The sequence below is a fragment of the Oryzias melastigma genome, linkage group LG14 (genome assembly GCF_002922805.2).
Source record: "Oryzias melastigma strain HK-1 linkage group LG14, ASM292280v2, whole genome shotgun sequence".
Classification (NCBI taxonomy): Eukaryota; Metazoa; Chordata; class Actinopteri; order Beloniformes; family Adrianichthyidae; genus Oryzias; species Oryzias melastigma.
Window position 1 is genome coordinate 19,553,761 of NC_050525.1, and position 23,353 is coordinate 19,577,113.

General features: G+C 40.4%; 2 protein-coding genes across 2 annotated transcripts in view; both read right to left on the reverse strand.

Moving 5' to 3' along the window:
* Nucleotides 1–4,327, reverse strand: part of LOC112142958 (transcription factor COE1) — a 95,979-nt gene extending 91,652 nt beyond the window's left edge. Inside the window, exons 1-4 of the mRNA XM_024266655.2 lie at nt 3,446–4,327; nt 2,857–3,013; nt 2,505–2,568; nt 1,272–1,327 (exon numbers count right to left, since the gene is read on the reverse strand). Coding sequence (XP_024122423.1) covers nt 1,272–1,327; nt 2,505–2,568; nt 2,857–3,013; nt 3,446–3,573 — 405 coding nt within the window. The 5' untranslated portion in view covers nt 3,574–4,327. The remainder of the gene's footprint in view (nt 1–1,271; nt 1,328–2,504; nt 2,569–2,856; nt 3,014–3,445) is intronic.
* Nucleotides 4,328–7,575: 3,248 nt separating this feature from the next.
* LOC112142959 (RING finger protein 145) lies at nt 7,576–21,871 on the reverse strand. Its single transcript, XM_024266656.2, has 12 exons — nt 21,640–21,871; nt 16,678–16,929; nt 15,326–15,434; nt 14,917–15,008; nt 13,914–14,149; nt 13,581–13,756; nt 12,117–12,257; nt 11,852–12,034; nt 11,527–11,674; nt 10,863–10,985; nt 10,504–10,737; nt 7,576–10,423 (listed from the first exon to the last, which is right to left on the reverse strand). The coding sequence occupies exons 2-12, from the start codon at nt 16,859–16,861 to the stop codon at nt 9,917–9,919; spliced, it is 2,133 nt and encodes a 710-aa protein (XP_024122424.1). The 5' UTR covers nt 16,862–16,929; nt 21,640–21,871; the 3' UTR covers nt 7,576–9,916.
* Nucleotides 21,872–23,353: the final 1,482 nt, after the last annotated feature.

Consider the following 23,353-nt stretch of genomic DNA (forward strand, 5'->3'; position numbering starts at 1 on the left):
AACGGAATCAATAGACAGCGGTGGAGTCCCAGACTAATGTGTGGCTCCAGTTGAGCTACACAACAGTGATGAGGAGCAAATGTGCGTGGTTAGAGAGACAGCAGCCATGACATCACACAACAGCTAAGCCAACCACACGGCTGTTTTGGTTTGACCACCTGTTAATTTCTCATTCCACCACTGCTGGGAATCACATAAAAAATCTTAGACCTAAGTCTTATTCAAACATTTCCAATCCATGTTCAGTCCAAACTGTTCACTCAAAGTTCTCTAAAATGAGGTCCTCAAAAGTGACCGTTTTAATTGTGGGTCTGCAGAAAACACATAGACAAGTACGCGTGTGCACACACATACACATGCCAAAGTGGGGACCATTTCCTCAAGGTGCTAACTCATGCTGTAACCATACAACACAAGTGAAAACAAATGTATAAAAACAACCTCCCAACTGAACTTTCATCCGTCAGTAACCATGGGTACCCATATTTGGATGCTTCCAGGATGTGCGAGGCCTAACTGTTGGCGCTCACAAGCTTAAGCTGAACAGCATTAGTGAGTATCAGTGTGGTCTCGCAGGCCTGCCGGACACACACAAACCCACACGGTATGCGGTGCAGTGTAGCAGCAGTAATGTGAGACGCTGTCAGGGCCTGGAGTCCCATTAGCAAGCATTCAGTGCACAGAGTGGCTTATTGGCCCCTCGTACCCCACCATGCACACAAACCACTACACAAGGTAGACTCTCATTCACAAAAAAAAAATAAAAATCTCCTAATTAGGGGTATTTTTCTGTCTCCATCTCTCTTTGACAAATGTACATGCAAACAAAAACAAAAGCATTAGCAGCAAAATTGGAACTGATCAAAAGATGCTTGGCATTCAGCAAACTGAGTCCCAGAGGTGCCGTTACATCTTTCCACTTCCCACAGGGAGCAGCAGAATTACACTCCTGTTCCTCAACACCCGCCCGCTGTCTCCCTGCTCTAATCACAGCGAGGGAGGCACAGGCAAAAATGCCATGTGGTGCTCGTGTGTGTTTTTTTTTTTCACACTCACACACACTGTGGTAACACCTACCAGCTAAAACACACACACACACACACATGAGGAGTACGTTTTGTGTTTGCAGGTGCACGCAGGTATAGGAAGGCGGCGGATCAGTGGAGCGACTCATTTTCAGGGTGGTAACAGCAGAGGTGACAGACTGTTGACTGCTGACTGCTGTGCGTATATGTGTGTGTGTGTGTATATATGTGTGTGTTTGTATTTACCTGTTTAGTCATGGAGTCTATGAGTCGAACATAAAAGTCCTGCTCTGTTCTGATGCCTGTTGGAGAACAGAGAACATTAAAACAATAAACAGTCATTCTGAAAATTTGGTTTCATGCAAACTTATTGTAAATTCAAAACAAAACCTCACACATATTTAAGCAGAATTAAGAGGAAATAAATTACAGTTTATGCATACATTAAAATTTTAAACTTCTTTTCTCCAATCAGATTTGATTTCATCCAAATTTCTGCCCTCTCGGAAAAATTATTTTCTTACTGTTTTAAAACATAGAGGGTTGATTTATTTTAGCGGAACAGTTTGAATACATCATTTCATCATAAATACTGTAAAGTATCGTACAGCTGTATATAATTAATCATTTAGCAAATGCTGCATATTTATATTTTTATTATTAGAGACTAATTTTGTACAAAAAATGTATATTTCTTGCAAAAATTGTTAACAAAAAATATTTTACAACTCACAAGGACAAAAAAGTTGCTTGATGATTTAAAAAAAATCCTACTTTTGTAAAGATTTTTACAAATTCTCAATTTAGGCCTCTAAAATCTGTTTTTTTACACTTTTATTTCCTAAACACAAATCTGATTTTATGAATCACAAACCAAAGAGGTTTTGTGGAATTAAAAATCAATTTATTTAAATATTCCCATGAAACTCAATTTCTTTGTAACCAATTTGATTCCAAATAAATATATTGATGGTTGGTTGAATTATAAGACTGTTGTTTTTGCTTTTTTGGGTCTAGGATTAATAAAAGCACATTTGATCGTCATTCTCCAAAAAATTTAAAGCCAGAACATAGATTGCACATTTTTTTCCGTCTTGTTGTTCCAGATTGTAGCCTCAACTCATTAAAAAAAACTTTTTAAGACCGGACAACCTCATTCCGGGACAGTGACAGTGATGATCCACAAAAGCTGCTGCAAATCGCCCCGCAACAGCTGCGCTGAAATCTGACTGGATATCATGAAACTCTGTCCTGCAGTTTGGGTGACATGAAGCAGTTGTGGCAGCCTGTTGGTTCTCTGCAGCATCACGCATCTCTCTCACTGCTCTGAGGACAGCAGGACATGTCCCCCCCCTCTTCTCCAAATTAACTTTTCTAAAGACGCGCATCTTCTGTCAGCCCGCGCTCTCTGGGGAGGGAGTGGATGGATGGATGGATGGATGGATGGATGGAAGGAAAAACTGATGCGGATCCACTCACCGTTGCTGTAAAGAAGCTGCAGACGGTAATGAATCCCGTTGTTGGTCTTCTCTCCACTGGTTTCCTTAAAATTTAAAAAATGTACAAAAAATGTAAAAAGAGCGCATGCGTAAAATCCAAAAATCAAACTCCTGCATTATTTACAGTTGACGTGGATTAAAATAAATTAGTGATTTAAGTTAAGCCTCCTTTTTTAATATTATTTTCTTTATTTTTCCAACATTTTTTAATGTGGGCATTCACACTTAATTTTCACGCTGCGCTAAAGTGACGAGGATGCAGTGTGAGGTGTTTTTAACTGAAAATTGCTTAATAATAATAATAATAATAAAGGATTTTTTGTGACTCTGACCTTCTCCTTTTCGATGAAGTCCACGAAGCTCGTCCTCTCGATCTCCACCGGCTGACCCTGCCGGTCGTACAGCGCCAGGACGAAGTGGAAGAAGTTGGACTTCCGCAGGTTGGAGGGCGGCTGCTTCTCAAAGTGAGCCCGAGCCAGACCCACGCCACTGCGGGCACATGTGAGAGGGGGTTTAATGGAAAGCCAATAAATAAATGAAAAAAATATCTATATATATATATATATATTTTTTTTTTATTTAAGAAATGCTTCAACATCATATTTGGTTTAAACTTCCTTTTCATTTAAAATCAAAAATATAAAATTCTTCCAATGAAGTTATAATAAATATATATATATATATTCCTCTGTAAGATTTGACTTATGTACAATTTTAAAATGTTTTTTTTTTTTACTTTTATTAATATTATTATTATTGACATTAAACTCATCCATGCGCGCAAACATGACGCAAAGCGCATCCGAGCATCAGGTCCTGGACATCCCAAAGTTTCTCCCCGGACAGCAGCTCTCATCTGCAGCGATTCCCCCGCGTGGAGGAGAGCTGGGGGGTGAATTACTGAAAGGGGGGCAGCCTCACCTTTGGGCGGCCGTGTTGGCGTCCAGCACGCCGCCCCCCTGCATCCAGCTCCGGACGTTCATCCCTCCCAGCGGCTCCTCTTTCAGGCTGCTGCCGCTCCTCTGGATGCTCTCCTGGATCCCAAACATGAACAAATCTCCCCCCGGATCCGCCCCGCGGCGCGCGCGCTCTCTCGGTGTGTCCTTTAGCCCCCACTGATGGGCACTTTCTCCGCTCCGGGTCCTGCGCTCTGATTGGCGTTTGGTGCGCTCCTCAGCTGCTGCCGCGCGCAGTAAAAGACTTCTCTCAGTCTTTATTCCAATCCCTCAAATGAAAAGGGGGTGTTTAATAAAGATCCAAAAAAGTCCAAACAAGCAGAACTGAAGCAGAACCAGTCAGTGGAGATGTTCAGGAGTGACTTCTGCGCTCTGAGCTGTCAAAGAGGAAAGAAGAAAAGGATCAAGGTGCTGCCGGATCAGATGTCAGCATTATCGGACACTTCTTCCTTCCTTTTTCCTGGCTCTTTGCTGTGAATGCCAAAGCCTCCGCGCGGGACGGGAGGCGCGCGGGCTCGGTGCTGTCCGGAGCAGCGCTGCGTCTCCGGAGCTCTCAAGACTCCGCGCACTCTCTCTCACAGGGAAAATCGCTTTGTGAGTCTTCCCGGAGGACCCACTCTGAGAGGAAAACGCACGAGCTTCTCCCGCCCCGGGGAGGGAGAGGGAGAGGGAGGGAGAAAGAGAGAGAACGAGGGATGGGAATGGAGGAGAAGGGAGGGGATCGATGGAGAGGAGGGGATGGGACCGAACGACCCCCCACCCCTGCAGCTGCAGGTTTCTGAACTTTAAAACTGTTCCGCGTAAAACCTTCAGGTGAGGCTCTGCGCGCAGGGCGCTCGCGCGCGCTGGAAACGGACCGCTGGAAGTTCTTCCTCCGCGCGCGCTGAGGTTTAAAACTCAAAACCGAGCCACGTGCTCCAGAGAACTCCAATCAAGCCTTCAAAACATTTCGGGGAGAATTATGTTTGTCAAAAAAAGCAAAAATTCGTTTTTATAAAATTCTGTGGATTAAATACCGCAGGTGGAAGACATTGCCACCAGACCGCAGCCTTTAAACGAGTTTTATTTACATCACCGCGTTTGGCTCCATCATTTTATCATCATCAAAACATATTCCTATTGTTTTCTGTTGGGGCCCACGTCGTTTTTTTCTGTCTTGTGCCGCAAGACACACAAACAAAAGTGACAATAACAATAATTAGCTCAAAATAACAATGAACATAATTGAGGATAATTGCTACCAGATTTCCCCGCTTTGTCTGTCCCTCTGGCACCATCTGCTCCTCCAAACTATTTATCACGTCGCCCAGAGGGGAAGCCAAAACATGCAAATATTTTGATGATGCTTTGATTTAAAAAAAAAAAAAAAAACCATAGCAAACATATTGATTTTTGAGGTGTGAAAGGTCAGCAGACTTCCATTCTGCAGGCTGGGAGGAATGATTGGCAGCGCGTTTTTCCGGCTCCAGTTCCCAAAGGTTGTTGAGGAACGCTCTTGACCTTGATTTGTGCGTAAAGGGACCTTTGACGCACCGCTTTGCTGCTTATGGGGGGAAGGTGTTGTGCGCAAGGAGATGAAAATGACAGGAGAGAGGAGCGCAATGATCAAATTAATTGATCACCTTTTAATCATTAAAAATAATGTAGGAACTTTTGCTTTCAAGGCCGAAAAACGTCATAAATCAATGTTAAAAATGATTGGTTGTTTGTTTAAAAATTTAAAAAGCCAATATTTATTTGATATATTTTTAAAATTTTAAAAAATCACTCTGAGGGCTTAAAAAAACTAAGCGTTAAAACATTTTTTGCACATAAAAAATCACTTGTCGCATCTTACAAAAAAGTTTGATAAAAAAAGGTATACATTTTAAGTCATTTTTATTTAGAAGATTAGATTAATTAATATATTATTATTATTTGTAAAAAGAATATTCAGATAAATCTGTTTAAACTAAAAATAAAAAATAAAAACGATGCAGAAACTTTTAGGGGCAAAAGGGGAGACCCGTCTAAAACAGAAACAATGGGACAGGCTAAATGAACATTTATGCCAAAAGATTTGAAATCTTCAACAAGTCCTTAATTTCCGCTGTTTCTGCGCATGAATGCGGTTCCAATTGCGGACGGACGGAGGAAAGGATGAGAAGCGCTGTGCCGCACGCTTCCAGTCTGGTGGTAAAACGACGCAACAGCACCCTCTAGCGGTTTACTAGTGCAATAAGCTGCTTCACAAAAACAGAACACTTATTTTGAAGATATTTATGTCGTTTTCCTTCAAATTATGTTTTTTGAATCAACTCTGTTTTTTTCTTTGATTTGGACTAATTCTTTTTATTGTTTTTTTCATTTTTTCTGAGATTTTTTAAGCATTTAAAGTGGTATTTATTTTACAAAAAGCTGTATAATATATAAGGAAATAAATAGAGTGGCTAAAAAATGGTTTTTAAACGCATCCAAAATAATTCTGATTTTAAAACAGATATTTCCTAAAAGCTCAATGCCAAACTCCACATGCTCTCGTCACTAAACGGAAACCATTTCAGAAGGCTCTTTCCATGGAAAAGGAAATGAACTGAGCCCAATAAAAGTTGATCAACTCTTAGGTCATTCCTTCATGAGTTCCAATTTTTCCTGATTACCGACAACCGTCTCTGCCTTCATGAAGGCAGTGCTGGAACACGTTGTGGAGCCAAACCCTCATGAGCCACAGGTGAACAATATTGTAGCGCTGAAAGGAGGACGGAAAAGGAAACTTACAACAAAGGACAGATAGATTTTATAAAACTGGATAATAGGTTTTTAGATGATTAAAAAGTGCCCAGAAATGGAAAAAGCATGAAGGGGTCAGACAGACCCAATGTCATAACTGAATCAGAGTTTAGGATTCTAACATCATGACTGGAGGCTTCCTGGACATCAGCCTCATTGTGGTTGAGGTTCCAGTGAAGCTGACCTGCTGGATTTAGGGTCATTGTCTCATGACTTCCTCCTCTGGAAAGCATCCACTTACTGTCTTCCAAAAACAAGTCCAGGACCCAAAACGTAAATTCCCAGCTGTGCCAGAACAAAAGAACGAGAGGAAAACCTTGTAAATGTGGAGTGGTCAGCACAGTCCATGAAACCCCAAATATCTGATCAGGATGAAACCAGCAAATATAAAACATTTAAGGAAACTTCTGCAGGACGCTTGGAGAAAAAATGTCAGAATAATACAGCCAGCCTGCTTTTTAGAATTATTTAACCTCCATACTTTTAACCAGAAATACTGCTAACCTTTAGCATAAAACTGAATTTAGGCCACAAATTGAAAATAAAACTATTTTAACTTTGAGGGATACAGCACATTTTTTAATGTTATATATAGATTTTATGTATTTTTTAGTCATTAAACACAAAGTTTTAATTCTGAGACTACTTCTAAAGGTTTTAGGTTATTTTTTTATGTCAAACAAGTAAACTATATAACAAAAGTCTGAATACCGTGAGCCTCGCCTGAGGATTTTTTATTAACCCCCGTACTTTAAAATACTTTTTATACTTAAATTCAGAAATGCCAATCTTTAGCATAAAACTAAATTGAGGCCACAAATTGAAAATAAAAATATTTTAACTTTGACTGAGGAATACAGTACATTTTTTATGTTACATATAGATTTTATGTATATTAAAAAAAAAAACTTTTATTTTCAGCTTCATTTTGAGTAGTTTTTACATTTCCTCGTGTTTTATTTGATTTTTAAACTATTTTTCCCATAATTGTTGTTTTTTTTATGCGTACCATTTTTACTTTCATGATTTATTTTATGTAAAGCACAGGTGTTCTTTAGCAAAAACATTTATATATATAAAGTTGAATTTGAAGTGTTTAAGATTTGGATTTTAAACTGAATTAGACCTTAAAAGTATAAGTTCTGTTAGTATTCTAGTACATAAATGTAAAGTTACTTGATTGATATGTGCTTTTATCGTTTGAGTTTTTAAGTTGCACAAACATTTTTTTAATATCTTCATCTTACATGGATATTTTGTTTTTAAAGTACATTAATATTTTCATGAACATCAAGCTGTGAATCTAAACAAAAGAAGCTCACACCGTTTCTGCAGTGGATGGTTCATTTATTGACTGTTTTTTTAATCCCACCAAGGCGATGCCAGTCTGAACCCGTCCGTCTAAACCAAACTGTGTGTTGAGGGGGGGGCATTAGAAAGCAAACATTACTGGCTCTCAAAACCAGAAGTTTCCAATCAAATCTGAACAAGAAGCCCTGAACGTGACCTTCATTTCTGAGCGAGATCTCCTCAGATCTGTCAGACAGGACAGACGTGGACAGCCGGTAAAAATGCTTTCAGCAAATACAGTACATCTGTTCACAGGGAGCTGGTTGGCAGCTGGAGATTCAGTCTCTAGATTTGCTTAGACGTCTAATCAGACAGAAACTGATATGTTCTAACACTTTTAAGAGTAGAAATTTTTAACACCAGAAGCACCAATAATGAATTTGTTGGCACAGCACATAAACAAAAGGACCTGACAAGGTCACTGATGCATTTATATGAAGTTAATCCCACAGAGGTTATCTCAACTATGAGACAAAATGTCAAAATGCTCTGTAGCATTTATTTAAAAAACACTATCAGTTTGAAAAACTGGGTTGAATTTAGAGCAGTCGAGTGAGACTGCAACAAAAAACAAGCAAATGCAGGTGGAATCAACAGCTGACAAACTCCTGCCCAACAATGTTCACATTTAATACTGAAATGCACATTCACAAACAGCTGCCAAAGACGTTGATCAACTTCACACTTTTGATTTCTTTAAATCTTGCAGGCAAATCTCTCGGCTCAAATGCCGAAAAAAAAAGTTGATATTTTTCTTGGTACCCATTACAAAGTTTAAATCATAGGATTAGAACTAAAAAAAAATATATACAAAGTTATCTTTCAAAAGAAAATGTGCAAAACATTTCATTTTAAAGAAAGCAGCACTGGTCAGGTTTGATCATACACTTGTGTATTCATTCTCAGTCCTGAAGCCAGTGATTCTAAATGTCATATAGAGTAATAAGAGTGTTAATGCTAGAGGAAGTAATACTTTGAAGGGTTAAACAAATACATCTCCAGGTTGTCAGCACCGGGCAGATCCCACTCCTACCACCAGAGGGCACTAGAGTGATCACACCTGCCGGAGCGATGCTTCATTCAGTCTGGAGAAGCAGCAACACTGAGCGGTCTTTGCTGATCCAGAAGCCTCATCATGAGGTCGGACCAGGTAAATATCAGCACTCCGCTGGTTTAATACAGTTTCTTACAGAGCGACAGGAGTACACGTTACACACAAACGGGTCAGGCTGTTCCCGTCAGAGGGTTTTTGGTTGCTGACGGCCGCACAACAGCTTTGGAGAACTGCTAGTATAAATGACATTAGTGCAAATAACAACCGTAAAGAAAAAAATAGAAGGTAGAAAAAGATTGGTAAGCGACCATGAAGTAACAGGTGTCGGCGAGCATGCTCCACGTACAAGCGTGAATGAGAGCCGGGGGCGTGGCTGACGGAGTTTCAGTCGGCGAGCAGAATGTGTTTGTGCGTCAGTTGGGCTGAAAGGCCAGAGCGTGCACGAGTGAAATCTGCTTCCAATTCAATCCAAAGCCGCTCACCGGCGCCCTCTTCCGGTCCAGCTGTGTCAAAGCGGTGCAAAAAGCACCTTAAAAATAAGCGTTCTGTAACAGTTTTACAAAAACTTTGGCGATGAGGGATAGAAGTGTGTTTGCTGGGACCAGCCAAACAAAGTAGGATTCATATATTGAAGCACTCGAACATGTCAAATGAGTCATTGCATGTGAACACGCCTACTTTTCCCAGGAGTAGACCGCAGCATGTAAACCAGCAACAGGCTCCAGGTCATGTGACGGCCTCCAGACACATTCACGCCGTTTAATGTTTACTAACACACAAACCTACAATCGTCCGAGAGGCAAAAGCTCCAGAGTTTGTAGATTTTTCAGAAACGTGAAGGACTCTGGAGCCCCACGCTCTCAAAGCTGTCTCAACCTCGGATCCGTTCCTGAAGTAAGTCATGGCACATACGGGACGCACCGTGCAGACCTTTAGGTTAAAGCTGCACCAACCAAAGGCAGGAGGTTTGTCGGTCAAACAGCATTGAAAGGACAAAGCTCAGCAGATTCAACAATCTCAGACATGAGGAATTCTGGGGGTTTTGTGCACCGTTAAAATGAGAAAAACAACCGAGAAACGGAGTGACGTTGACCTTTAGGAGGAAACTGCCTTCAGCGTACCAAAGCAACAACCACCCTCGTGTTCTTTTCCTCTTGAGTTGGACTTCCTGCATGATGGCAGAGCCAGAAGCTACGACAGGTCGAGGATGAGTGTCTGGATTGTGTTTGGATGTTCATGCATGCGCGGGGTTATGGGCGGGGCTCAGAGGCTGCATGGCGGGGGGGAACATTCCTCAGAGTGGCCGGCGAGTCGCTCAGACGGCGACAGTTGATCCCGGAGTGGACTCGCAGACTCGGCAGTCATCTGTGAGGACGACTGCTTCCAGGTGGAGGCGGGGACAAGAGATGAAGAGGTGCTGGGCGTGTCTAATGTGTCGGGGGTGGAGGAAGAGGAGGGGCCGTCCTCCGTCGTCGTCGTCTGATGTGAATTTGTTTTAGAGGAGCTGCTTGCAGCTGAAGGTCCATCCTCCTCCTCGTCTCTTTCCTTCTCCGCGGTCTCGTCATTCGTATCGTTGCAGGCTGCCGCGTCTCCTTGTCCTCCAGGATTCTGATTGGCTGGAGGGGCGTCGGCGGGGACGCTGGCGGCTGGTGATTGGCTTTTGAGTTGTGCGTGACAGAGAGGACATGTTTCTTGGACGTACAGCCATTTCTTCAGACAGCCAGCGTGGAAGAAGTGGCTGCACGGCGTGATCACAGCACTGTTCATGTCCTGAAAGAACCACACGGAGTTTAGCTCCAGAACTTCACGAGTTCTTGATAGTGACGAATCAGAGAGAACACTCCACGTACCTGGAAGCAAATGGCACAGATGTCGTTGTACTGTTCCAGCTGAGCGTCGCTTGCTGTGGGGAGACTTTTGATCTTGTTTACCGCGTCCCTCCTGAGCAGGAAGCTCTGCCAGCCCAGCTGGGCTCGGAGCCAGACGTTATAATACGAGTGGACCAAGATGATGGTGCTTCCCATGACGCTCCACTCCCCAAACACGGTTTCTGAGACGCCGTAGCACACCACGCACACTGCAACCTGGAAGGGAGACGTCAAACAGCAGAGCTGGGTTAGGTGCTAGAGCTAACCTCTGAGTTATGTGTGTTCATGTGTGTGTGGGGGTCATGTGTGTGTGGGTCTTCATGTGTGTGAGGGTCATGTACCAGAAACTCCAGCAATCTGTAGGTCCCATTGACATAGTAGATGACCTCATCCATGTTCTCCACCGGAGCTTTCCGAAACTCCTCCACCATGAAGAGGACGTAGATCAGCAGAGTACCAAGAACCTTGAAGCCACAGAGGAGAAACTTTAATTATTCTGTCATATTTTGATGTATTTTAAAGCGTTCCCAGTGCTCCTTTAATTATGATTATACAGTCTTTAGTCAAATATCACAAAAATGTGTTTTCTAGTATATACTTTCTGCAGAGCTGCAGTAGATGGTAAGAAAGTTGGCTCCGAGTTGTGGGCAGGACCTTTGGTGTGCAGTAGCTCCGCCCCCTTCCCCTCCCCACTGCTGAGAGCTTAAAGTAGAAAGTCTATGAGTATTTTCTGCATCACAAATATGATTTTTTTGTTTAAAGTGCCTTTTTTCATCTGTTCCTGATTCACAGTGATTTAAACTCAGAAATCCAAGCTAAATGAAGCCAAATATATGTCCTGCATGATCTGAATAACGCCACAATAACATCTACAATTTACACACGCATTAGCAGGGATGTTCCAGTTAAGAATCTTGATTTAGAAGTAGAAAAGGTGAAATCAAATTTCTGCATTTTCTTGCTTGGAAAAAAAATGTGAGTTATATTTGGCCTTGTGTGCATTACCTGAAGAGAGGTGAGGATTGATGAAGAGATGATGATGAGGAGCCAGAAATCCATATGGAAGAACTGACAGATCATGTAAGACATGTAGGCTGGAAAGATCAGGAGGAAGAGGCACAGGGACACGGCTCGGAAGTGCTTCCACAGGCTCCTGTGGTGGGGAAGGAGGGATTTGTTTTTCTATTTTATTGCATGAATTCCTCTATATATTTAAATTAACATTTTTTTTTAATTAACAAACCAACTTCTTATATTTTGCCAAAGTAAGGAAAGTTGTTGTATATTTTTGTCATTGGATGTCTATAAATATACACCACGTGGAGCTCACTTGTCTCTAGAGGCCCCCAGCGCCAGGACGATGGGATCAGCGATTTCCAGCATGGACTGCAGGATGGAAGCAACGACTATGAAGAGGATGATGGAGAGAAGGAAGGCTCGATGGATGACCTGCAGCTCTATCAGGCCGGTTTGGACAGCGAGAATCAGCAGGGTGATGCCCTCCGTCATTCCTCTGTACAGACCACAAAAAATAAAGACGAGTTAAACAAAAACCCACAACAGGAACAAATAGAAACACACATTCACTGACTAACCTGTGCATGGTGTTGTCGTTCATAAAGGCTCTGTAGCCCTGCAGGTAGAACTTGCATAAAGTGAGAACTCCGAGAGCGATGAAGGAAACGGTGAAAACGAGCCCCAGCAGAGAGTAGGGGGTACTGCAACATTCTGCAACGCTGCAGGAACAGACAGGAGACCAAGAAATGTTGAAGGAGACAACGATCGCAAGAAAGAAGAAAGAAAACTTTGTCTCCTTTATTATTTCTCCCCTTTAAGCAACCCTATGAAGATTAAAAAACTAACATTTTCCACATACTTTGCAGAGTAACTAGTTTTTTCAGCTTCTCTATTTTGTACTTATAGTTTTGATTTCTGGAGAATCCAAATGTATAGAAGAAACGAAGAACAAAATAGTCTTTATATGTTCCTTATAGTGGTGCCACAAACGATCATTTTAATAGTCGACTAATCACAGATAATTTTTTCAGATTTGCCGACTAATCGAGTCTTGCACAAACTGGATGTAAATCACACATCTTAACCATGGTTAGCTTTAAACCAACTAAAAACTAGATACATAGCTTTACCTGCAATAATCCTAGTGTGAATGCTGTAAGATGAATTTGGCTGCTGAAGATGCTGAAATTACCAGCTCAGTGACCTTGTGGTAAAGTGTCCACTCTGAGATTGGAAGGTCTTGGGTTCAAATCCCAGCTGAGTCATACCAAAGACTCTAAAAATGGGACCCAGTGCCTCCCTGCTTGACACTCAGCACTAAGGAGTTGGACTGGGGGGTTAAACCACCAAGATCGGCTGTGTCTGCAGCTCACCGCTCCCCCAGGGGATGGGTCAAATGCGGAGAACAAATTTCACACACTTAGCTGCGTGACAAATAGTGGGACTTTAACTTTAATAGCTAAAAATGCTGAAGCTGATAGCCAGCTAAAATATTCGTTAAATGCCAAATTAGCTTTAAAAAAATAAAAAGCCTAAGCTAGCCAAAACAGCTAGCATATAGCTGAAATATTAGCCAAATTGAAAAATAGCCTAAAAAACTAAAAACAAAAAAGGCCTAAGTTAGCCAAAACAGTTAGCATGTAGCTGAAATATTAGCCAAATTGAAAAATAGCCTAAAAAACAAACAAAAAAAGGCCTAAGTTAGCCAAATAAGCTAGCATGTAGCTGGAATATTAGCCAAATTGAAAAATAGCCTAAAAAAATAAAAAAAGGCCTAAGTTAGCCAAATAAGCTAGCATGTAGCTGAAATATTAGCTAAACTCCCAAATAGCCTTAAAAACCTTAATAAATTCCAAAATAGTCCAAAAAGCTAGAATAATGCCATTATAACTTTCAACTTTACTACACTCTGACTCCATATAATACAAAGTAACGACTAATTGACTATCAAATTAGTTGTTGAGTATTTTAATATTCGATTAGTCACCTAATCGTGGCAGCTCTAGTTCCTTACAGTTTGAATCGTGGTGTTTGAGTCTCACCTGGTGAGGAATAAGAAAAGAAGTCTCTCCCGTGAGGTCGGCTGGTCTCTGGTGCTGAAATACGTGTAGATCTGCAGGGTGAAGAGCAGCAGCCAGAAACACATGAAGAGAACGGGAAGGACCAGCTGGTTCCACAGAGACATCCCTAACGCCAGGAGGCCGTACACCTCCACCACCTAAGAGAAAAATCAAAAGAACCACGTTAGAGAAAGTAAAAATAAATAAATAAAAATTAGAAAAAAAAAATACTGCTGATCATCAAATAATTAGGTCGTTACACAAAAGAAAAAAGTGAAAAGCTAGCAGCCTTTGGCCATGCTGATCATTTATTACCTGAGCGAGCTCCCTGTAGGCAGTTTTGGCCAGGTTGTATGGTACCAGTAAGTTAGACGCCAGAAAGTAAATGACCTCCAGGCCTGTGAAGATCATGGAGAACTTATTGATGAACACAATGGTCTCCAGGGGGACCAGACACAATCTGGCCACCAGAGGGAGGAGGTGAGCCGAGAAGAGCCAAATCCTCTTGGTTTGCATTACACAGGAGCACAGTGTGCACACCACCAGCTGACCTGGAAGACAGCAGCACACGTGCACAGACATGAATGCACCACTACAAGTCATTTTTGAAATAGCTGAGTAAATACTAACCATAAAATAATTCTAGCATGTTTTTTTCCCGTTTCTCTACTGTAGAAGTACATTCCGTAAATGAAGTATAAATATACACTAAATCTTTTCTTCAATAAATTACAAAAGCCAAATTAAAGCTGAAATTTGACATATTTTGAAATAATAACTGTTTTTTATTATTAGAAATAAAATGTAAGCTGAAATTCTAACATTTTAAGACAATTTCATTACAAATCAACAAAAGAAAGAATCTCAATCATGTCATGAAAGTTCCACAAACTTTAGATTTAAGTTCTTTATTTTATAGTTTCATCAAGGAAATATTGTAAGTACTACGCTAGTTGGGTATGATGTTAGCTTAGCTAAATTAAACTAGCATTACTACAATTATTCAAAATGGTATATAAACAGCAACCATAGTGTATATAAACAGAAGTATAGAAGTTTAAATTACAAAATAATTCTCTAAATGAACATGAAATAAAGATTTTATTATACTTGGGTAACTAGAAATAGTATCTTAAATTGTTACTTAAACTTACTTTAACCAATTGAAATGAACTCCAATCATTTTAAGTGTGTCTAGGTTTTATTGGGTAAGAAAAAGTTAAAACCTGGATAGCTTTGTTCAAGCTAACGCTAAAGAGCGAGTGGAGATAAAAGCCTGACGCTAAAGCCTGCATCACACTGATGTGTAACAGTATACCTATGAGAGCCGTGGAGAACCTGTTCATGGAGAGCGGTTCCAGATAAATAGGTCCTTCATAACCAGAATCCAGTTCACTGCGAACATAATCCCTAAAAAAGAAAGTTCAAAATAATAGGCGTGCTTGAAAAGCTTCTGCTGTAAGCTGAAACACAACACCATGCAGGCACGTAAGCTCTGAACAACACACACCAGGAAACTTTGATTTAGTACATTCCTTCAGAAAAATCTCTACATAGACACAGCTACTAGATAAAAAATATATAATACTTGTGATAAAAAGAAATTAACCCAATATTTGTGGCTAAAAAATGACAAATGTTCATATTTGAAGCCAGAGAAACTGTGAAGGAATCAGATCCTGGAAAACGTTTTCTGTGGGTTTTAACAATCGAGAAGCTATTTATACCTCGAAACCTGGTGACCAGCGAAGAGCAGCAGAGCAGTCAGGACGTACAGGTACAGTTTAACCAGGTGCTGACGCGGCAGAGTCAGGAGCACCAAGCTCAGGATGTAACCTGAAAGAAAAGGAGAAGAATAAGAGGACAAAGAAGGCGACGTTCGACAGCATCTGTGCACGTTCCTGTTTGCAGAGCCCATTGCGTGCTTAGACATGAAAAAGATCTGCTCGATATTAGATCCGTTGTACTGGCCAAGTAGTATTTTATTTCAATAAAATATGAAGCAGGTAATTCAAACATTTGTAATCTCTAAAACAAAGTCCAGACCTTCTTGTTTTAACAGTTGATTCTATTTTATTTGTTCTCTTTATTGTGCTGGTGTTCTTCAGCACGGTCCATTAGCTTATTGATTTTCAGCTTACAAACACACAAGAAAAGGAATTAAGACACTAAACTCTGAGCTTTGTATTTTTCTTCAATTACAAACCAACTCATAACCTGACAATGATCATTTGCTGATTAAATATAAATCGTAGAACTTTGTTGGTCAGGGAAAGTGCAACTAGGTTTCAACTGTTTTTTATTCCAGGTTTGTTTGACTTCCATATTTTTTAAGACAATAATTGTTTTGATAAAGAATGAATGGTCAAGATCAGGGGTATGTTCTGGCAAGAGTCAGGCAATACAATCCCGATACAAGTGTCACGACATGATACATATCACGATCTATCCCAACAATGTACCAAAAGATGTTTAAAAAAAAAAAATATGGGTTTGGAAAAATACTACCTGAATATTAATGCGTCTTTTATTGTAATAAAATGGTAGAACTCCTTTTAGCTAATGTATGCACATTAGGCACTGCTTTGACTGATCATTTAACAGATCTTATTGTCATTTTGGTAGCAATGAAGAGCAGCTCAAAGAGGCTCAGTGAGCTGTGCTGCCCACTAGTGGTTGGAGGTTTAGGTGGAAAACAAAAGAAGTGAGTTAAATTAGTTAAATATCGTCATGTCAACATTTGAAATCGATACAAGTAACTCCAAACATTGCAGAATCTATATTTCCCTACAACCCTAGTAAATACACATTACAATCTTGATAAACTGGAACTAGTATAAAAATGTGAACCTTTTGAAAGGAGTCCAGTAAATCTCAAAAAACGAGACAAAATAGATGGCAAAAACAAATCACACATTTGATTTAAGAAAAAAAATACCTTAAGTTGAAAGCTAAATGCCATAAATCCCAAACCTTTTGCATTTTTTCCCCCCAACACCACTTATCTAAAGTTTTAAAACATTTGTGTGTTTTTGTACTGTGCGTGCATTATTAGTTTGTGAGTTTCTCCAACACTGACCTACGTAATGCAGATAGAGTGCCAGGTATTTGTACTGAAACAGCGGGTTGTTGGACAGGCTGGAGCGTTGAATCTTCTGGAAGAAGGAGCTCACGTCCCAGCGGTAAAGGACGTCGAGCAGCATGATGCTGGGAACACGCAGACCCACATTGAGCACAGCCTCCACGCGGTCCTTCACTGCCATGGCCTCAGGTTATATACTGATCTGCTGGCAGAACTGACCACTAAGACGTGTTGTTGGCAATGGGCACTCTGCACATAAAGACAAGAGAAAAACGGAGCATTAAAACAGTTGTGGAATGTTGGAAGCAGAAAATAAAGAAAAGAAAAGAGGAGATGGGATTGGTCCAAGTTAGAGAAAGTTGGGGAGTCATAAATAGAGAAGGCACAGGAGGCAAAACACACATTTGAATCAACAGAAATATGTCTCTTTTTTGGATAATATGATGATTCGCCTTAAACACTGGCTGAATGAACCTCAGTGAGGAAGCTCGTGGTGCCAGCTAGTAAACCAATCACAGGCCTATTGAGGGCAATTAAGTTTTATTTGAATCTAGATCTGCTAACTCAGCAGCACATTGTTCCCTTCAACAACAATAGAGCTGCTGAGAAAAGGGGGCTGAGCTGAGCAGCAGGCTTCATAGATGCCTTCAATTCTCAGGGGCTACAAGGATCATGCTAACTCATAACAATAACAAACCACACCATAAAAATAAAAAAGTTTGCTTTCCAGTAGTCAAACCCACTGTTTACTAAAAACTTTTGTATAGTAGTTTGACTTTAAACTAACTTCTTCCTGTGTGCTTTTTTCAAATGTATCTAGAAAACGTATATCGAATGCAACAGCCCAAGTGATACTAAAACTTCAAACCATATCCCAGTGTTGTCATATTTAGCAGGTTTTCAGACGCCGCAGTCCCTCTTGTGCAAACAGTAATAAAAGCAATTTTGGTGATATGAACCCTGCGTCACTACTACTCTTCTCAAGATTGCTCCTCTAAAAAAACGATTCTATCCTCAGTATCTTCATGCAGAAGAACCACGCAACTGTAGTCCAAGTAAATATTTACTTACTATAAATTTAAACTTATGTGATTTAGTTCTGCTCGTTATTTCATTTCCAATTTAAAATTATTAATGCAAATGAAAATGAATTGTGGTTAGTAATTTTTATATTTGTTGCAGTATTCCTCAATGGTCATCAAAAAACAACGCATTCTCACTCCCAACTTGTCATATATGGACGTATGGCCCGGGTCAACCCTGCATCACTTTTTAATGTTTTAGGTGTCCCCAACATGCTGGCTGTTCCCATTAAATCAGCGGTCCCAGACCTCCAAACCCCGAATCGATACTGGCCCGAGGGCCGCTTGGGTCACAGACGCTAATCAGTAGGGCTGTAATGGATCACAAAACTCAGGGTTCTGATCATTTTTCGGATCAGTAAAAAGCAAAGAAAATAAAAAAAAAAAAAACCAAGAACCTAAAATTACTTTTTTTAAACGTTTTAAAACCCATTTGAGAAAATGTATATCAAGTATATAAAGCATAAATATCACACATCTTTAAACAAAAATGTTTCTGGTTACATTTCCATGTCTGCAGACCACACCTGTAAAAACTGAGAGAAAAAAATGCTTAATGTGCAGTTTCTTCCTTTTAACAACAATGCACGTGCTGGTCTGTGGTACACATGTATTCCAAACCATGACTAGTGATCCGTACAGGTCACAAAGTATCCGTGATCCGTTAGCCAACCCTCGGGACGCAGACCAGTACCCTAACCTGCACAGGTTCGGCGTCCGATACTGCGTCCTGAGGATGGGGACCTGTGATCTATTGGGAACACCCAGCACGTCAAAAAACAACTAGTCAAAAGTGATGCAGAAGGAGCTCGAACCATACGTCCATATCTGAGGAGTTTGGAGTGAGAATGTGCAGCAAAAAGCCATAAGACACTGCTTGTCCTCCATGGAGGGCCACCAATTAAAAAAAAACAAAAACATTTTCTTCTATCTCTGCTTTTTACTGTCAGTGAAATCCCTTTTTTATCTTCCATATACTTCAGATCAATATTTTCCTGAGCAAGCCACTTCTAAAGGAATACCTGTTTGTGCTATCGCAGCAATTCTCTGCAGACAGGCAGGACACAGAAAACTATAAGGAAATGTCAGCGCTACAAGGAAGCTTCAGGTGGTGTGTACAAGCAGTAAAAGAGGCGGTAGAGTCTTTATAGTAAACTGACAGGTTGTTCCAGCAAAACAAATATGTCAAAGCCAGTTGCAGACTCTCAGATGAAACCATAGTAGGCTTATAGGTAGAGCAAGATTTTACAAGGAAACAGTTAACGGTAAAACTTAACGGCTGATTGGGGTAGTTTTCAGTTTCTCATCTATTGAGAGAGCCGTTATTATTGTGCAACCCAACAGAATAACTATTGGCTCAAAGCAATGACAGGAAGACGTAAAGGGAGAGAAAAAAAAAATCATAGATCATGTGATAATTAGTCCAAGACCAACAAACTATTTCACAAAAACGCACACAATAACTAACATTTAAAAATGTGATTTTTTTCTTTCCATTATTGTTTTGATGGAAGAAACCTTTAAAGACCAAATTCAAAGAAAATCACATTTAGGTGTTTTAAACATGTTTTTGTGGATTTTTTTCTCAGTATGCAGGACATATCTAAAAAAAAAAGTAAGCCTAAAATTAAATTTCTGAGTATGTCTTTGTTCAAACTGTTGTGAATCAGGAGCAGACAAAAAAAATGGCGTTTAAAAAAAAAAGCTTGTAGACGTGACGTTGAAACTACAATCGGCAGGCCACAAGCTCCCTGCTTCGCTCCATTCTGATGCATCCATTAATAGACGATTAGATCCATGTCTTCGTTTTCCTCATCCAAGCTGGCATCTGGCTAAACTATACGGCTGGATAGCTCCAATATTGCTCGCCATTTCCGTTGCACCGGTAATGCTACAGTAGGTTGCTGGTGTGACGAGCTGCAAGCTAGCAGGAGAGAGTGTAAACAGATGGATGACGGGAAGTGGAGAAGGGCTTACTCTTTGACAACAGTCCTGCCTTCAACTCAAAAGCAAATTTCTAATAAACAACTGCCACTTTGCAGAAACTATGTCAAAACAACAGGTTTTTTTATTTTTATTTTGTCTAAAAACAGCTCAATTAAAAGACTACTGGGAACACTTTTAGAATAGCTCAAACGATTATCGGATTGGGACTTTAAGAGGCTTCACTTGATATAAAAAAATAATAATTCTTGCCTAACAGGTTTTAAAAATATTACTGCAACTTGAGCTGAGGCGGACAATGGGAAATCCTCAGTGAAACGCCCTGTTTTTTTTTATTGCTGGGAGCAATGAGCTTCCACATAGGAAAAGTGCACTTATATTCTTAAGCCCATTATTTGAAACACTATATATAGACGCTCCAAGAAAACTCATACGTTTGACTTGAACATTAAATCGTTTTTTTAAAAGTGATGTAATGGCAGCATAAATAGTGTTCAGCTGCTCTTTTTGACTAAATATAAATTCTTAAAAAGTCAATTTAAAAATGTATATATATAATTTTCTATCTGGAATCATCACTGCACCACTGGGACAAGGATGATGATACCTTATGTAACTGTGAATTCATTGGACAGAGATGGCTCTGCAGAATCCAACCTTATATAACATAGCGGTCTACCAAGGTATTTTTATCTGTCCTAATCCATTCATGGATACAGTAGATGCTGTAGTAAAATAAGGGTGTTCTGGGTAACAAAACAGAACATGAAATGATGTTTAAGAAACGTGAATTGTGCTGTGATTACATCTCAAATTCACATTTGCTTTTGATTTGTTGAAAAAAAATGTAATTATTGAGCTATTAACATAGTTAAAAGTGTGACACAAATAGAAAACAGGACATTTATTGATAGGGATATTTACTGAAGTGCAGTGCTTGTCTTTTGGGTATAACTAACTGGAACAAACCAAATCAACACAACCCGGCTTTCCATGATCATGCATGAAAAACATCACAACTTTATGCAAAAAGCTGGAAAATAAAAGATTAGATTAAATCAGTGAAACATGCATGATCATTGCAAGGAAATACTGCAACCACTGACTATAAAGGAGGACAAGTTTGCAGTTTTAAACTACAGTAACCCCTACATTTGTGTAAAAGATAAAGATAAACTGCCTCCATGTACTTTACACAAAGAACTCAGCAAGTTGGGTTTTAAGATCATTTCACCGACGGAGAAAGGCAATTATTCCAGAAAAACACACACTTTGATTAAATTAATTGTTTTAAAAAACAATAAACCCACGAACGAGTTTGTTCCAGAGGATTTGTAGCAGCACTAGCCCTGCATTCGTTATGGGTGAGTGCTGCATCGGCTGCTCTACGTGCCATGAACTCTAGTAACCCCTCCGTCTCAGCCGGAATAAATATATATTTATATCCGCTGCGCCGCAAGAAAGACTGCAGCGCCGAGCTAATTGGGGTAAAACAATTAGCAACCCCGTTATTCGAGAGTAACTAAAACAAATTGTTAAACACATTTGGTTGGAGAGCAGCTTGAAACGTGGAGGAGGAATGTTTAGAAAGCAGTGACAGTACGTGAGCTGCGTGGAAGGGATGAGCCGCAACGCGCCGCGCAGGCAGCAGGCGCATAGCCGACGGCTAAAAAGGGGGCTAGCGTTGTTGTCAGTTAGCCAACTCACTACAACATCAACCAAACACGTTTTGCCACGGCGCTAAGTGGAAAAACGAGCCCTATAAATTGAACTTTACTATTGAACAAGCCAAAAACCACTCACAGTGCAGCCATTTAAACAAAGTAACGATAAACAGCCGCGGCTAAGGAGTCCACCTGAAGCTAACAAACACAGAACCTTCAACGCTCAGAGAAAACCAGCAATACAAACCGAGGGCGTTTTAGAAACTTACTTTTCAGAGACGATGTTCCCGCGATGAAAACCGCTTTCGTGGTGCTTTAGGGGTCGTTTATGGAGCATGTTCACTCGGAGCTGTCGTCGATAACGGTCCGTTGCAAGCGTGCGCTCTAAAGTGAAAAGACGCTGCCCGTCCGTTCATCTTTCCTGGCAGCCATTACCGAAATACTGGAAGAGGAGGCTTGTGTGCATGCGCAACATGTCGTCCCGTTAAGTGTCTCAGTTTCGGCCCAATGCGTCCCCTTTCCTTTCTAGTGCCCGTACTGCAGTATCAGAACTAATGTAGTTCAGTCTTAATAAAAGAGTAGGAAAAGTAAAGAAAAAAACACTGAGAATAAAATAAAATTTTGAATTAAACTATAACTTAGCAAAAAAGTAGTATATTAAAGTGTAAGACAAGTATATTTAGTTTTTATTCAAACAAACTTAACTTTTACTTTTCACATTGCACTCTTAAAATGTTCCAATTTAATAATAATAATAATAATTAAGTATTCCGTTATTATTCTTCCTACTACACATAGAGCCCTACTTGCAATACTCATACTCTAGTATCCATCCATATTCTTCCACTCATTCTGGACTACCAGAGGTAATAGTCTAAGCAAAAATGACCAGACTTCCCTCTCCCGGCCACTTCCTCCAGCTCCTCTGGAGGGGACCCCAAGGCATTCCCACCCCAGCCAAGAGGGTGGGAATGTAGGTTTTTTCCTAATTCTCACCCTAATCCCTACTAATGACTATATAGTGCAGGGCTATCTTGCCCTGGATGGATTTCTAAAGCAATTCATTTAATGCTCACCATTTTTTTTTATTTCAAGAATGATTCCACGAAGTGGAAATATAATCAATACCAGCATTTTACGACATCTATTTATGACTCCATTTGTGTTCTGATGTTGAAAATGTTGATGGTTTATTTAAAAGTTACATTTAAACGCAATGCTTTGTAATCTATATTGACCAATGTAGTGAGCATCGATGCACACTGGTTTTTCGCAAAGATTTCTGGGAGATTTCTAAGTCATTCAATATTGAAACTGTAGATTCGGACAGCACTCCAAAACGGCAAAGGCACTGTATAGTGAGCGTTGAAGGAATTTGTCCTGGTCCTGGGTCTTCTCCGGGACACCCACCGAGTGGGACATGTCTGGAACACCTTCCCGGAGGCATCCTGGAGGCATCCAGACCAGATGCCTGAGCCACCCGAACTGACTCCACTTGATGTGGAGTCCTGCTCCGAACTTCTCAAACTATCTCTAAGGGAGCACCCAGCCACCCTAAGAAAAAAGCCCATTTCAACCACTCGTTCTTTCAATCATGAGCCGAGTTCATGACCATAGATGAGTAATGGAACGATGATAAACCAGTAAATTTAGATCTTTGCTTTGGCTCTCTCTTCACCTCAATGGACCGGCACAGCGACCCCAAAACGGCAGACGCCGCACTAATGTTCAATCTCACACACTGGTCTTCCCTCACTCATGAACCGCGAGATCCTTAAAGTCTTCCACTTGGGGCTGGAGCACACCACCTACCCAGGGAGGGCAAACTAAGTATACTCAAATAAACTTAGTCAATTGTACTTTTTACTAAGAGTGCTCTTGGAAGGGGCCAAGAAAACGTAAATGATAATTTTATGAGGCAAGTAAATAAATTAACATTGGGGGTGGTGCAGAGTGGTCTACCTCTGATCGGCAGATCACAGG

Excerpts from the sequence above, each read along its gene's own strand:
- LOC112142959 (XM_024266656.2), bottom strand. The coding sequence starts at position 16,861 with ATGGCAGTGAAGGACCGCGTGGAGGCTGTGCTCAATGTGGGTCTGCGT. Across the intron at positions 14,150-14,916 it reads GTTCTCCACGGCTCTCATAG|GTCAGCTGGTGGTGTGCACA; the intron begins GTATACTGTTAC and ends GCTGTCTTCCAG. Across the intron at positions 12,258-13,580 it reads CTTTTCTTATTCCTCACCAG|CGTTGCAGAATGTTGCAGTA; the intron begins GTGAGACTCAAA and ends CTGTTCCTGCAG.